This window comes from Argiope bruennichi, chromosome 11 (assembly GCF_947563725.1).
Source record: "Argiope bruennichi chromosome 11, qqArgBrue1.1, whole genome shotgun sequence".
Taxonomy (NCBI): Eukaryota; Metazoa; Arthropoda; class Arachnida; order Araneae; family Araneidae; genus Argiope; species Argiope bruennichi.
The window spans coordinates 18,966,008-18,981,781 of record NC_079161.1 but is presented as its reverse complement, the minus strand read 5'-3'; the positions used below and the strand labels follow the sequence as shown (position 1 = coordinate 18,981,781).

The 15,774-nt window shown below is 31.5% G+C and overlaps 1 protein-coding gene across 1 annotated transcript; it reads left to right on the top strand.

Moving 5' to 3' along the window:
* The first annotated feature begins 15,040 nt into the window (after positions 1 to 15,040).
* On the top strand, positions 15,041 to 15,774 carry LOC129957024 (alpha-crystallin A chain-like). Its single transcript, XM_056069133.1, has one exon. It carries the CDS (start codon positions 15,160 to 15,162, stop codon positions 15,724 to 15,726), a length of 567 nt encoding a protein of 188 aa, XP_055925108.1. The 5' UTR covers positions 15,041 to 15,159; the 3' UTR covers positions 15,727 to 15,774.

Sequence of the window (15,774 nt, the reverse complement as noted above, 5' to 3'; positions counted from 1 at the left end):
CGTATGAGTTTGTACGAAAACCAACTTTTTTATGAAAAATGAATCGAATGAGAAAACAAATAACATGATAATAATTTGTCTTCGCTTATAAATATAAAATTCTTTACATTGTTAAATCTTAATCAATAAGTTCAAATATGAAACATTTTACAAACAAATGATTCCTGACACGTTTGTGTTCATGAAATTCACAGCAAGCTATAGCTTGCAAGGGGGAAAAAAATACTTTTTTTTTTTTTTTTTTGCAATGTTTTTATGACCACAGCAGGGCCGGGCATCTGGAGGTTGCGGCGTGTGCTATGCACCGAGGCTCCACGACTGATGGGCGGAGGCACCGTTTTAAGAATTAAAATAGTGTTCTGAACAATAATAGCGTTTACACGTACTGAAAGTATACAAGTTTGTTTCCACGTGCCTGGCTGACCGTCGATTGACGCTGTCACTAGGCAATATCGCATTGATGCCCATAGAAAAGGGAAAAAATTTCATTTATGAATACGGAAATCCCTTGCAGACATGTTAAGACAGAGCGGCGCGACTTCTGGGCGCAAGTGGAAGCCAAAAGTCGAGGCTGAAGCTGCATTCAAATGGACTTATAAATCACCAGCTATATACTTTTTTCTACATCCAATGTAACATTTTTTATGCGTGCATCTCTGTATGTTTGTTTATATGAAATTGTTGCAACAAAAACTAAAACTAAGATAAATTAAACGATCAACTCCTAGCAATGCATATTACATTACTGCTTCACCGGCCACGACCGGAATGAAAAGATTTAAGGAAGAAGTTTAAATGGAGCAGTAGACGGATTTGGGTATACAATATATATTATATTGTATTGCCTGCAAATATTGTTAATATAAGGTAAGTAAATTTACAGTCACTTACCACACCTACTAGGTAATAGTGCGTAGTATAGCATATAGTAATTTGATAATTCATTCTATAACCCTCTCGATTCCAGCGGGGCGGTTTGGGGCGGTTTGAGAATTTACCCTATAACATCCACGTGGGGCGGTTTGGGGCGGCTGTAAGCCGTTTTAGGGGTGATGGGTATTAAAAGAGGCTACTCTACAGAACACTCCAGGAGGTCCTCGTTATCTTTGACAATCGCGGCTTTTTCACAGTAGTTTCCCCTGTGCCTTAGGGCGGTAGGGGTTGAGGAGGAATTCACTAAATGGGTTGTCGGCGTACATTTTGTATTTTGAAAGGGTTTTAGTTTCTGTTTTCACGTGTTGTTAGCTCAAAATCGGAAAGATTTTATGGCCATTTATAAAAGAAATTTTCCACTGAAGTTCTCTGGTAACGATGAATGATATATAAGGATACCGACACGTTCTTTATTTTTCGGACAAGCATCAGAAGCCCTTTTCAGTAGTAAGACTATTGTAATGATATAAAGACAAACCATTGCATTGTCAATGCTGCCTATTCACATCGCAGTTTTCTCACAAAATGGGTAGCGACAGTTGTTACTATGGAAGGAAGTCGTTTTACACTCCAAGCATCTTATTCTTTCATCAAAGGACTTTCGGAAATTCTGAGGCCGTGTACAAACTACCGCTTTTAAAATAGAATTTTAAAAAAAAAGATTGGGTTTATCGCCCTCTTCAAAGAATGAGATAAGTTATATAAATACTGAGTTCCTTTTTAGAATGCCATTCTGAAAATTTTTCTTCAGTTGTGAATTTCTGAATCTTTATTTTATGTACTGTGAATCGGGTGTTTGGATTATCAGAGTAATTTTTCTATTGAAACGCTTATTATTTCTTCATTATGAGTAAAAGAAATCGTGAACACACTGAAGAAAAAAATAAAGCAATTTTACTTGATTCTGATGAAAGTCACAGTGATCTATCAACGAAGATGATGGTTGGTTAAAAAATGATACTTTAGCTGATCTCTCGTTTATTCTAAGCAAAGAAGCAGGAGATGAAATTAACGAGGTTCAGATGAACGATAGAGATGAGGAGTCAAAAAATGCTATATAATGTACATATTATCAAAAATTTGCAAATGATTCCCTCGTGTGAAAATTTGTGGAAATTTAATATGAAGCTTTCGTTCAAAAATTTATCTTGTCTTAACAATACTATAGAAAACTTCACATAACATTTTAAAATCAGAAATTCAGCTTGAAAAATTCAACATGAAAGTTCATACTAAAAATGTAATATTTATGATTAATGTAATTTTAAATGTGTTAAATCTTCATATTTAGTTTATGAAGAATGTAATGTTTTAGTAAAATGTTCAGGCTGAAAACTGAAGGAATGTATTTTCGAAATATATTTCGCTGAGTAATTTTTCCCCCGAATTTTATTTCATTATTAAATGAAGTTTTAAAAATATGTTATCTCATCTATCGAAACAATTCGATAGATGAGATATATAACGTTTGACGTAATATATTCCCTTGGTTAGAAAAAAAATGTAATAGTTATATTTTAAAAGATTAGTAAAAATGAGTGGCAAAATAAAGATATTTTTGGAATTTATATTTATCCTACATTCTTTTTCGATTATTTAATGTAAAAGCAAGAATGCGTAAGGTTTTGGAAAAAAAAATGTGAAAACTTCTTTAAAAATTTAATTAAAGTTCTAAAACTTTTCTCTTAGTATCACTATCGAAAATGCAAGGTAATATTTTATATTTAAATATTCAATAAAGATAATCGTTTATATTAAAAAAAATGCTAAAGACAATAAAAAAAAAATCTTAGCTGAGTGTTGAAAGAACATATTATTTTCGAAACATCTTTCAAAAAGAGCAATAACATTTTTTTTATCCAACGATTGTTTTTATTTCGGTATTAAATGAAGATTTAAAACATTATCTTGTTTATCACTGGAAAGCATTGACATCTATACTATGTAAAAAAATGTACTAATTGCATTGATATATGTATAATGTATGTTTTACATTACTATGTAAAAATTTTTTACATGGTAATATATGACATATTTAATTTTGGCAATAAAAAAAGTGTAAAAGCCTATTGAGAATTAAATGGAACATAAAGATGTTTTTGAAATTGCTAGTAAAGCCCGTTTTTATTGAAATGGTTTGGAAGCCTAACATGAAACTTACAAAAAAAAATTAATTATAGAATAAATTTCAAATTTTTTGTAAAAAAATATACCCCACAAAGACGATGAGCGAAACACTTCACACTAAAAAATATAAATACATTAGAATAAAACTCTTAAGCTGATGGAAAATGGATCTCGTTGTCGAAAACCGCAAGGCAATTATTCAAGGTAGAGCGTCGACAGTTTTATTACTTCAGAGTGCGGGGGGTAACTGCCCCTCAGCTAGGAAGAGTCCATGTCTTTCAGAGACACGTTGAGAAAGTCTGGATGTTAAAGGGAGTGCCACTTGAAAAGTGCTTGGATGTTAAAGAGATAAACTACTTAATACTATTAAATATAACCCTGTCCACACATAGGATGCCAAAAAAGAAAATTATCAGAAAAAAAAAACTAAACTTCAAGATGGTTGCTTTTATATCTTGACATGAAGTATAGTATCCAAATGGATTATACTCTTGATATTTCCTATAAGGAACAAACTTCGGTCATTATTAGGTATGTAAATTTTGAAGAGAAAAGGTTAACTATAAATGAGTCATTTATAGGGTTTATTGAAGTAACTGATGAGACTGGAGAAGGACTAGCAAAAACTCTATTGAAAGATAGAGCTTGATTTAGATATGAATTGTAGAGGGCAAGTATACGACAACGTTAGTAACATGGAAGGGGAATATAAAGGTGTACAGTCAAGAATACTCTCTCTAAACCCGCAATGCAATTTATGTGCCTTGCCTATCACTATCCTTTAATTTATTAATTTTTAATGCCTCTTCTAGCAATATAAATTGTAAAAGAATTTTTGGGATATAGCAACGCTTATATTGCTTATTTTCTGCGACTACAAAAAGATGGGAAATTCTACAAAAAGCATTTAAACATTACTCTTAAGCCATTATTTGACACTCACTGAGAAGCCATAATAGATTCGGTTAAAGCACTCTATACACAACTTGAACAAACTTCTAATACTCTAAAAGAATTTATTGATGTTAGTAATGATAATACAGCGGTATCCGAAGCTAAAAGTTTGTTGGATGCAATACAAGAAATGACATTTATTTTATGTTTAATAGTCTTGCAAGCCTGTAATTTTGCTTCCCAGCATGAATAGTGTCATCATAAGAAAGACCGTTTTATAGTCATCTGTATTAGATGCTGCCGGATGCCGAGCCAGTGATCCCAGAGATTGGCAACCATTTCGCGACTTGGCGATAAATTTGGTGATTTTGGATTCAAAATGGATAATGCTCGAAACTTCGAGATTTATGTCGATCCGTTCATTAGGAACCGAGATACGCCTGATTGGTCTAGAAGATTCTAGGCCCGCTTCCCGGGAACTATAAAAGGCCGGCACTCTCAAGCTGTGTGTGTGTCGTCGTGAATAACGAGTCGCTGACAAATAACGAGTCTTCAAGAGGATAGTGAAGAAACAGTGGAGTGCCAGCGTTGTCTGGAGCAGTGCTGAGCTGAGCATCGAGTCCTGTTATCTATTATGGAAGTAGCGTCGTATTTTTTTGTATAGTAGCCAGTTGTGAGAAGTAGCGAGTCGGCTGCTAAAGCGAGGAGACAGTAAGAAGTTCAGCCGTTGGAGAGACCGTAGAGCGAAGCTCCAACCCTCCTGCTGGATTCTGTCTAGCCGCTTCGTGTACTGTGGACGATTATTACTTGTGGGCTACTATGTGCTGTAGTATGCTGTCCTGTGTTCGTCTCGGCTGTAAAAATTTATCGTCTTTGTATTAGTGTCTTCGTGTAAATAAACGTCGTTGTTTTCTGCCGTGGCTTGCTGACTGTGTTTTCACACCATACACCCACTATCAAAAGAACTCGGCGGTGAGGAAAATCCGTAAAAATAGTATGGTTTGCAGTATTGTCCAAAATTAGCACTATCAATAAACTATTTCAAGCAAAAGCAATTGTTCTTGACTCGGCTTTCAATTTAGTAAATAAAATTAAAACTGAAATCCAAAACTTAATAACAAAATTTAATACGTTTTTTTAGACGAAACAAGAGTGCTAGCACATAATTGGAACATTTCAGAACATTTTCCTATAAAACGAATTCGAAAAACGAAAAAGATTATATTCCGAATTAGCAGAAGACGAAGTTATAAAAAACCCGGTAGAAGAATTTAGGTGCTATATTTTTTAACACTCTTATTGTACAAATAGAAAATAGATTTAAAAGCATACCAAATATTATTTCTGATTTCAAATTAATCACTGATATAAAAACTTTGGAACATTTCTCTAGTTTATGTTTATCTAAAGACTTTGTAAAGTATTTATAACAAAGATGTAGATGAAAATCTAATTCTGGAAAGTTGTTTGGTACGGGGTTTAATTGTGAATGAAAGATATGTAAATAACGCACAAGACATATTGCAATACATACTAAATAATAATTATAATGAGTTATTTCTAAATGTATTAACTGTTTTAAAACTTTTCTTTACGTTGCCAGTTACTACAACAAGTGCTGAGTGCTTTTTCAGCCCATTAAAATTATTAAAGAATTGCCTTCGATCAAGCATGTGTTCAGAACGCATAAATACACTGTGGCGAATTGAGATGAGCGAGGTTAGAACCTGGGACGTTGTGGTTCGCAGCCCAGTAACATGACCATGATACCAAAACAATTGCTCGTGCAGCGAAGTTGTTAACTAGATTATATGCTATTCACCACAACACTTTCTATATTAAGCATAAAAAAAATTGCAAAAAAAAAAGGTAATTGATGTATTGGCAAAAACCAGATGTATGGGTGGCTATGAAAAAATATATTACTTCGTGTCAGAAATGTCTGTCAGTCACTTTCAATAGTATTTTAATCAACTAGAGTTCATTTCATTTCAAATTAGTTGTTGACGAATTGCAATATAAAATTTAGATGATATGAAAACAGTATGAGATATTATTAATTAAAAACTAATTATTAATAAATAACTTTCATACGAAATTTTTTTTCTCTCCTAAATTAATAACTATATTTAAAGGATCTTCTTGTGTACAGACGATCGCCGCGCCACCATTGAACAGAGCAGTATCCATAGATATTTAAAAGATCTAGTGGTGATGTAGGTCCATGTTTTTGAAATTTACTAGAAAAGAATTATAAAGTGTCCAGTTGTATCTTTTTCCCGAATTGTTCAATATTTTAAATTGTAATTTTAATGGTATATTAATATTCTCCACGCTCACTTCGATTCATCAACCTGATAAATGGCGCTAAAACCATAAAAAAATATATAAATTCTTTATCGCTCACAAACAAATATATTGAATGTTTTCATATAGTGTGAAAGAGCCTTGTTCTAAAATATAGTTTATATATATGAGTTTCATTTAAAAGCTTGAATTCTATTTTCTTTGGAATCTCAAAACAAACAACTGATGACGACTGTTAATTCCCCCCAAACATGAAAGAGGAAACAACATGAAAACAAACAATATGAAAGAGGAATAGAACTAATGCACACTGTTACAGTCATCTCTGCAGATTGACAACAGATGCGTCATTTTTAGCTGCGAAAACAATCTTCTGCGCTTTCACAACATTAAAAAAATAAAATGTCTTTTTTTAATTATGTTTTGTTTCCAGCGCCATCTATCGTTTAAGAGTTTGATAGAATTTTAATTACAACATAGCTGAAGAATTGGAAATATTTCGTCGTAGATCTACACATTTCTGCAGTTAAATACAAAAGCGAAAGGCAGAAGGCTTATAAACTGAAATATTTTTAAGTTTTCTTTTTTTGTATTTTTCTGTTGTTATTTTATCACCAACATTCATGTCAGCTATCGAAATATATTATATTCATAGTTGCCAGTTTCTCATTGAAACCGGACAAGTACAATTGCCGTTGAAAGCGGTCTACACTCAGCTTAACAAGCACCTCTATCCTTACGCTATTGCATTGGTATTCAACGCCGGTTTATAATTTGTAAAAATGGTGTGCATTTCTTCTAGTGGTATATTAATGAAGACTTTTTTTCCCTGCATAATTTCTCACATATTCGGTTATTACATAACTAGAAAGTTCTTATCGGATTATAAAAAATGATATAATTTTACAGAAATTAAAAAAAAAATAAACTTTTGGCAAAATTTTCTCCCAGTTTGTACTGGGACAATTCTCACGTTTCGTATCGCTACACGTTTAAAATATAGAAATATTGGGGTTTTTTTTATGCAAGTTGTATTTTATTATTCTTATCGTCTTTGATGACTCGTTGGTTTCCCGAGAATATCGTTGTGTTCATTGTTTTAATTAAATCTCTAATGCAAAATTTATAATTTTTCCGAAAAGTATTTTTAAACATCTCTGTCACAAATATTAAAGCCATATTAATTTTATAAACAAATACCTGTTTTATTTGAACCATCCTATTAACAGTAACGGGCTAGAAGTCCTTGGATTTGAAATTCCAATTGAATTCTTAAAACCATCATAAGTGCTTAGTTGTACTAATAATTCTCCCTCATAATCTAAAAAGCAATTTCAACGTGTATAATATTTATTAAATCCAATAATTATGGGGGTGAATTAAAGCGAAAAATTTCACTGATGTCATTTTTATTTGCGATTTATAAATTGGCTTCTTTAGCACCAATAAAATAGACAATTAGTATGAAATAATTAAGTATTTTAAAGATATAATATATTTCAATCAAATGGGGCCTATTACCCAAGTAATGAGCACCAAATTACACCAATGATACTGATACGCACAGGTTTCAATTTTTTTAGTTATGGGATATTTGGGGAGTGTTTTGTGCTGTAAGATACAAAAAGTTTTAAGGTTTGTGGTGAACTTTTCCGACTGGATGTACGTTTGATACTGTCAAATAAAGAATTGTGCTCGTGTTCTGAAGTTTAATATCAATTAATTTTCAACTTGCCGTATTTGGCGACCAGCCAGCTCGCTGGGATTAACGGTCGCTCAAATTTTCAATTAAATATTTTATATCATGGTTTCTCCGGCAAATTATTCTTTAGATTTTCATTCAGATAGTTATATAACTGATACCATTTTAGAAACCTTACACCGTTTGGTTTATTATACTATGTGTTGCACTAACTTGCTGTCATAATCTCTAATGCATATTTCGTGCTATTTTGAACCGATTTCCCTAGAACGATATGTCAGCGAATAAAGAAATTTTATATAAAGGAAAGCAAAAACTGAGACCTTTCCCCACTCCTGTGCAAACCATCTTTCGTCCTGCTGAAAGTCTTAGTCGATCGGAGATGGCGCCCTAAGGGCGCCGGCGCTCCTAATATTTCCCTTGTGTCCTTGTGTGAAAATTTAGTGTTTTCAAAATATATATATGTAAATGACATCCTATTTTAAATAAATTTACAAATTTTTAAAAGGACTTCCAATTCGACCATTTTACGTTTTTTTATTATAATAATAAGAAGAGGCTAAAAAAATTTTCGTTGGAATTATACAAGAGTTCATAGGATTAACATATAAAAATGCCGTATAATAGTGTCAAAGCGCCACATTAATATGAAATATTTTTGACATAACATGCATGACTATATACATTTACCAGTCCCGAATTTGAATTTGGTCAAATAAAATTGTATCTTTTTCTGTTGTACATTCAGTTCCACCAGTGACAGGGTTATTATTATTATTTTTTGATGGATCATCCAATCTCAATGGATCACAGTCTCTAACGCCGAATCTTTTTAATTAATTCAAACCTTGTTGCTATTGATTTAACCTTATGATCGTGAATATTAACAGTTAATTACTTATTAGAGATGTGCTAGAAAGGAATAAGTTTATTAACATCTGTCATGTACTCATACGCGCAATCATTCATTCATCGTCTGATATGCATCCTCATTCATAATCTCTTTAAAACTGGAAAAAAAAAATCGACTTCATACATTTGTTTACTGAAGTATTAGGATCAGCTGCTCAGGTTCAGATTGTTATCATCTTGTTAGAACTCTATTCAGTCTCATCCCTCTAACCGGGAAATACACTACTTTCAAATTCACTAATAAATCAGCAAAACAAATACAATATTTTTTAGTTTTAGATCAAATTAAAATCTCACGCAATTTTTCAAACTTGTAATTGCCTACCTGTTCCTTTCTTGTATCATTTCTTCATTTGTTTTGGAATATTTCATTTAAGAGATGTCACTACAAATTATAATCAAAAGTCCTTTTTTTTTTTTTTTTTTTAGATTTAAATAAATAGTCAAGAGCTACAGAAAATAAAATAAATGGAAATGATAAAAAATAAATGAATAGGATGGATGTACCGTTTTAAACAGAAACACCAAATATCTCCGCTCTTATGACATTTTTATCCTTATCCGAGCAATTTATAAGAAATAATAAATACAAACATTGGGAAGAAATGAGCACCAGTGACCAATACTTTTCAAAGAGGGGTGTGATTCAAATCCTTGATGCGATCTTAATGGTGATATTTCGATTACAAGTTTTGGATCAAGATAGAAAGTAACAATCGATACGATCTATCCACTGGAAGCTCTCGAACAAAACAGAAAAGGAGAAATCTGTGAATGGGTTGAAAAGTGAACAAACCGGTTATTTTTGGAAATATCGTATCATTGAATTGCATATCACTGAAACTTATCGGAGCGGTGACTTCACTGGAAACTGTGAAGCCGCCGCTCCACTTCATGAGAGTGACCTTGACTTTCCGATATTCGCATTTGATGATGCACTATTCCATATAAGCCATTTTTAATTGCTTGTGACATGACTTTGCATATATTCTGCTTACTGCTGGAGCCATCTATTGGTAGAATATGGAACTAAAGTAAACATTTTAAAGAAATGACATACGTATTTAACTCAAATTTTTCAGAAAACGGTTTACTCCAATAAAGAAATTAAATAAAGAGTTTTGAAAAAAAGTAGAATTTAAGAAGCTGAAATAGATCAATTGATTCAATCACACGTTACTTAAATTAGTAAATTAAGTATTAATTACAATTAATAAATATTATATTTAATACTTAGTAATAATTTTTAATTAATAATATGATTGAAATAACAGATATTTGGAACAAATATTTAAAAATAATAATAGCAAAATTATGTGTTATTCAAAAAATCGTGGATTATGCATCTCTAAAAATGGGACATATATTGAAAAAAATACTGTTTCAGAATTACTGGTCAGAATTATTAGAAATGGGTAATAGAAATTTGTGTATTCTTAAATTTTACAATATTTGTCGAAAAGCAAAGTTATTTGTACGATTGACAGGACAATGAAATGTCAGAGCTATTGGAGTTCCTTCGAATGATGTATTTTCTGTTGGTTCCGATCGCTGCTATGAGCTGCGGCATGTGAAACGAGTTTTTCTTAGTGTTTGTAAGAGTGAAATCCTTGTTTTTCCTTCTTTGCGTATAGAGTTTTGTTTGACAGAATTTTGATTGTTGTTTAACGAAACTAATTCAAAAGAGCTAAAAATCTAATTGTACAATAAACCGAGTGAGCGAAAGCATTAGAACTTTTTTTTACTCAATTACTTATTTTAATTTTTCTGGCAACGGCTTTGTAAACAAATTGTTTTTGTTAAATTCAATTCATTCGTGATGTTCTTTTAAATCCATTTCATGACTTAAGAAATTGGTTAGATTTCTGGAAACCAAGTCATAATAATGATGACAACAGTGACTTCAAAGTAATTAAAACGAAAGGTTGAAATGCTTTGTAACCGAGTTATTATTATTATTATTTTAATTTTCTGTTGCTATCAGTTTAAAATTGGAGATAAAGATCATTACAGCCTTTCTTGTAACTAAGCAATTGCCGGTTGCGGAGAACAGGTCTATACAATTGCCGTATTTGACGGTCAATACTAAGTTTTGCAAGCACTTTAATTCCTACGCTTTACGTCTTGATTAAAGCTTATTTTATAAATAGCTAATAATAGTTACATCTATTATAATGTGTAAATGAATCAATACAACGGAATTCTTTTCGTGTTATTGTAATGGCTGAGATTTCATAATTCTTAATTTCATTTATCAGATATAATTGCTCATTCCTTTTCAAAAGCTAAATTCCCTTTTCTTCAGATAACAAATGCTGTTGAGCTAAATAAATAAGAAGCTGAAGGAAAAGATTAATGGAATTGAAAAATTATTTATGGACATCTTTAAATATAAACATAAAAAATATAGTTTTGTCATTAGCATTCTTTTTACCTTGGGCAATTTGCGAGGAATAAAAACTAAAAAGAACGATAACAAATTTTTTCGATTTGCTTTTAGTAAAATAATTTTCAACTAAAATAATTATAAAAAAAGAAGCCATTTTGAACCTGAACACCGTTCTTTCGACTGCTTTTACGTCCGAAATGATGTGCCAAAAAAAGCATTGCTAGATATCCCAGCTTCTCTTTAAATTTGAATTAATAATGGATTCCTACTTCCTCCAACATGTTCAATGTCCAGTTTTAGGAAGAAAACGTTGATTTTTTTTAAAAAAATTTAAATGTCAAAGAGCTTTAATTTGTTTACTCATAGTGATATTGTTTTTAATAAATTAACAGAAATGATTGAAAACTTACAATGGAGTAGTTTATCACAAAACCATGCGGCAAAGGAGAAGTTTTAACATATTTCAACTTGCCAGATTTATCTTGATTTGTATTTGATTATTGCAAATATCCTATCTCCCCTTAAAGATTTACCTTTGAAAGTGTCTAACAGAGACTTATTTAATAGAAATATAAATAATAATTAAAAAAACCTCTTAACTTATCCAATTTACAAAGAAGCGATTAAAAAATATGACAACGCAATTAATAAGAAAAATATGAAGGGAAAAAGAAAGATTTAAGGAAAAGAAAAGAGAGAAAAAGATAGATTTAAGAAAAGGAATAATTGAGAAAACAAAGAGAAAAAAGAGAGAGAGAAGAAGAAGAGGATTTTGTACAAATTTTTAAAAAGCAAAATGGTTTGCGAAGATTTATTCAATATCTCTAATAATATATTATATTATATTGCAGTACCATATCGTTTTGAGCAACTTTATGATTCAAAATAACGGACCTCTTAATTTTGAGACGTCGGTGGAGTCTTAATCTTGTCATATAAAGGACTGATGCAGAAATTTACCGCACCTATACGATTATTTGGCTGTTCTTCAGTGAAATTGGATTTCAAACCCAAGGATTGGATTTCAAATCCGTTCATTAAGAAAATGAACAAAGTAAAATTAACCGAGTTGTCGCTAAAACATATTGACTCCTAAGTAATAAAGCTCACATAATTTTAATGCGATCTACCAGTTACTACTTATGCAAAAAATGGATTTTCAGCAATTGCAATTGCGAAATCGAACGAAAATGAAGATATAAATGAAATAGTTGTGTCCAGTTTAATCAATCGATTTGCAAAAAGATGTTCTGATTTGCATTGTCATCTAAACCGTTGATGGTTTAGACAGACAGACATTCTCTGAACGGATGTTGCTGTAAATTTAATAGAAATATACTAATTTGGTAACAACCTACCAAATTTCATCTGCCTAGCTAAAAGGGGTTTTTTTTTCCTTTGCTATCTTTGCCACAAACAAACAGACGTTTTCCAAAAATGTGATTTTTCAACTCGGGAAGATCTAAAACATAGAAATTCGTCAAATTCCAAAGTTTGATTTTTTTTTTTTTTTTTTTTTTTTTTTTTTTTTACAATAATCTTACTATGTTTCGTATACAAGAAAGTAAAAATTTGTTTAAAATAAGTTTTCGAGCTTCTTTGTGATCTTTGCAATCATTCAATCTCTTTTTCACTGTATAAGTTATATTTAATACTATTATTTTATATTCAACACATGGTCGTATTGGCTTTCAGCTAAATCATATAGATATGTATTATTGTTTCATAATGTTATAATAAGTATTTTTTTATCACACATGAAAGAATCGTAGCATCTGCTAGGAACAATTAATGTAAAAATAGTTTTACTTTTTTTTTTTTTTTTCATTTTTACTGCTTTATTATTTATGACGCATCCCATTTCCTCTTGGCGATTATTCGTTCCCGAATCGGGATTGCAATACCGGTATACCGGGATACCGGTATTTTGAGCCATTTGTACAATTTTGTAATACCTGTATTCGCAAGTTTAAATACCGGTTTTTCGGTATTTACTAGAAATTTTTAAAATTGTCTCCACTATACGTTCAGATATCGAGAACATAGCAAAATAGTATACGTTTTTGTTTTTATGTCTCCCTAACGGGCGAAATTAATTAGCTAATTAATTGCTTAAATCTAAATAAGCGAAACATGGATTATCCCTGAAAGAAAATATTGTATCTATAACGACTGACGGGGCAACAATTATGAAAAAAGTTGGAAAGTTAATTGGTGCAAATCAGCAGTTGTGCTATGCATATGGAATTCAATTAGGAGTAACAGATGTATTATACCAAAAAAAAAAAAAAAAGAAAGAAAGAAAGAAAGAAAGAACAGAAGAATCCAAATACTGTGGATATAGAAATTTCGGATTCCAACTTTGAAAAGAGTAAGAGTGAGAGTAATATTGGCAATGAAGATAATGACAATGTAATTATTCAAGAAGCTTTGCTAATGAGGATGAAATAGTAACCTATCAAGAATTGCCACCTATAATTTATAAAGTTCGAAAAATTGTTAAGATATTTAAATGTTCCCCTATAAAAAGGATAAATTACTAAAATATATTCTTACTGAAAATAAAACAGAATATACGTTAATATTAGATTCTAAAACAAGTTGGAACAGTTTACTCCTAATGTTGGAACGATTTTTGAAACTGAGAAATCCAATCCGATGCAATAATCGACTTAAACATGTAAATTAATTTTTCAGGTAATGAATTCGACTTAATATCCAGAACTATATCAGTTCTACTTCCAATAAAACTGACTACTGAAGCATTATGTCGGAGAGATTCTAATTTAATAACAGCTAATGCAACAATAAATTTCATGTTGCAGTCACTGAAAAAACAGCACACATCACTATCTGAAGAATTATATATTACATTGAAAAATCGCACAGAAGATAGGCATACAAAATAAAAAATGTCTTATGGTATTTACATAATTATAATGATTTTAAAGATGAAAAAGAAGAAAAGAAAAGAACCAATTCAAATCTGATTAAGTTTAGAATAAATTTTCTTAAAATTTTTTACCCACAAACTATCCACATTCAGAAGAATTCGGCTCAATTATCGAAGATTATGACGTCACTACTGTCGATAGGGAAAAGGTATTGTCACTTGAACAAAAATTAAAATTACGATAAATAAAAAAATTTCAACGAACCAAAATACAATACAGAAATCAGCTATATCCAAAAACCATCCGACGAGAAATCGATTTATTTGAAGATGAGGGATTTAGAGGTGAATACTTGGAAAAAGTATATCGCACATTGCTAACAGTACCACCAACTAGCGTAGATGTCGAAAGAGTGTTTTCGACAGCTGGTAATTTTTACACAAAATTACTTTTCAGGTTTAATGACAGTACGATTGATGCATTATGTTTTTTTAGATCACATTTCAAAAATTTGTAATAGTACCACAAACTGAATAGTGATATTTACACTTTTATTTGTGATTTAAATAAATAAGATATTTCTTTACTTTTTTTGTCATTATATAGTTATAATTTATAAGTTACAAATTATTTTTGTGATATTTACACTCTCTAACAAAACTGGCAAATAAAACAAAGAAACACCGGTGTTTTCTTCCTTTTTCTAAAATTTCTAATACCGGTATTAAGATTTAAAAAATACCGAATAACGGTATTGAAATTTTGGTCCGGTATTGCAATCCCTATTCCCGATACCCATTCGCTATTCGAAAATCGGCAATCTTTTTCACTTATTGTGCATGAGTTGGCAACCCTATCCCTCGAGCAAATTTGCCTGGGAAGATCAATTCATTTTTGAAATATCACTCACCTGAGTTTGCGGCGTGTCTTGCTGTTCTTCCACGTGCTTTCTTCTTTTTCTAAGGCCTATTTGAGAATACGTTCGAGATCGTGTTGTGAAAATGTTTGGTAAATTTTCGCTCGGTTTATATGATCCTTATTTTCCATGGCCTTATTTCGGTATGCGTGACGATGAAATTGTGTTAAGCTATTTCAAAGAAAAAAGTGATCGCTGTCTCCCTGCAAAAGCTTTTAATACCAAGCCTGATAGCAAGAAAAGAAAACACTTCAAGGCTACGCTGAACGTCAAGCACTTTAGTCCAGGCGACATCGAGGTCAAAGTAGTTGATAATTTTGTTGTCATCCATGGAAAACGCGACCAACCAGCTGACCAACATGGTCTTGTGTCGAGAGAGTTCACGAAACGTTACCAACTGCATGCCGATGTGGATGGAGATGCAATAAAATCATCGTGGAGTCCGGATGGTGTACTTACTGTCTATACTCCAAAATCTCGTACAAAGGAAAGAGTTGTGCCCATCACCTTCGAAAAACCAATTTTAATTGAAAAATTTGAAACGTGGTTAGAAGAAGACAGGAAGATATTTGCTGAACATCGGCGAACACGTGCTCAAAGGAATGCAAAGTTATCTGAGAATCCTATTATGGTAGGCATGGAGTTTTTTTAAAAATCGGATCATGTACATTGAATTTATTTAGAGGTTATATTATGCTGT

Bases quoted from the DNA above. Each gene is read 5' to 3' on its own strand.
- LOC129957024 (XM_056069133.1), top strand. From the start codon at position 15,160: ATGTTTGGTAAATTTTCGCTCGGTTTATATGATCCTTATTTTCCATGG.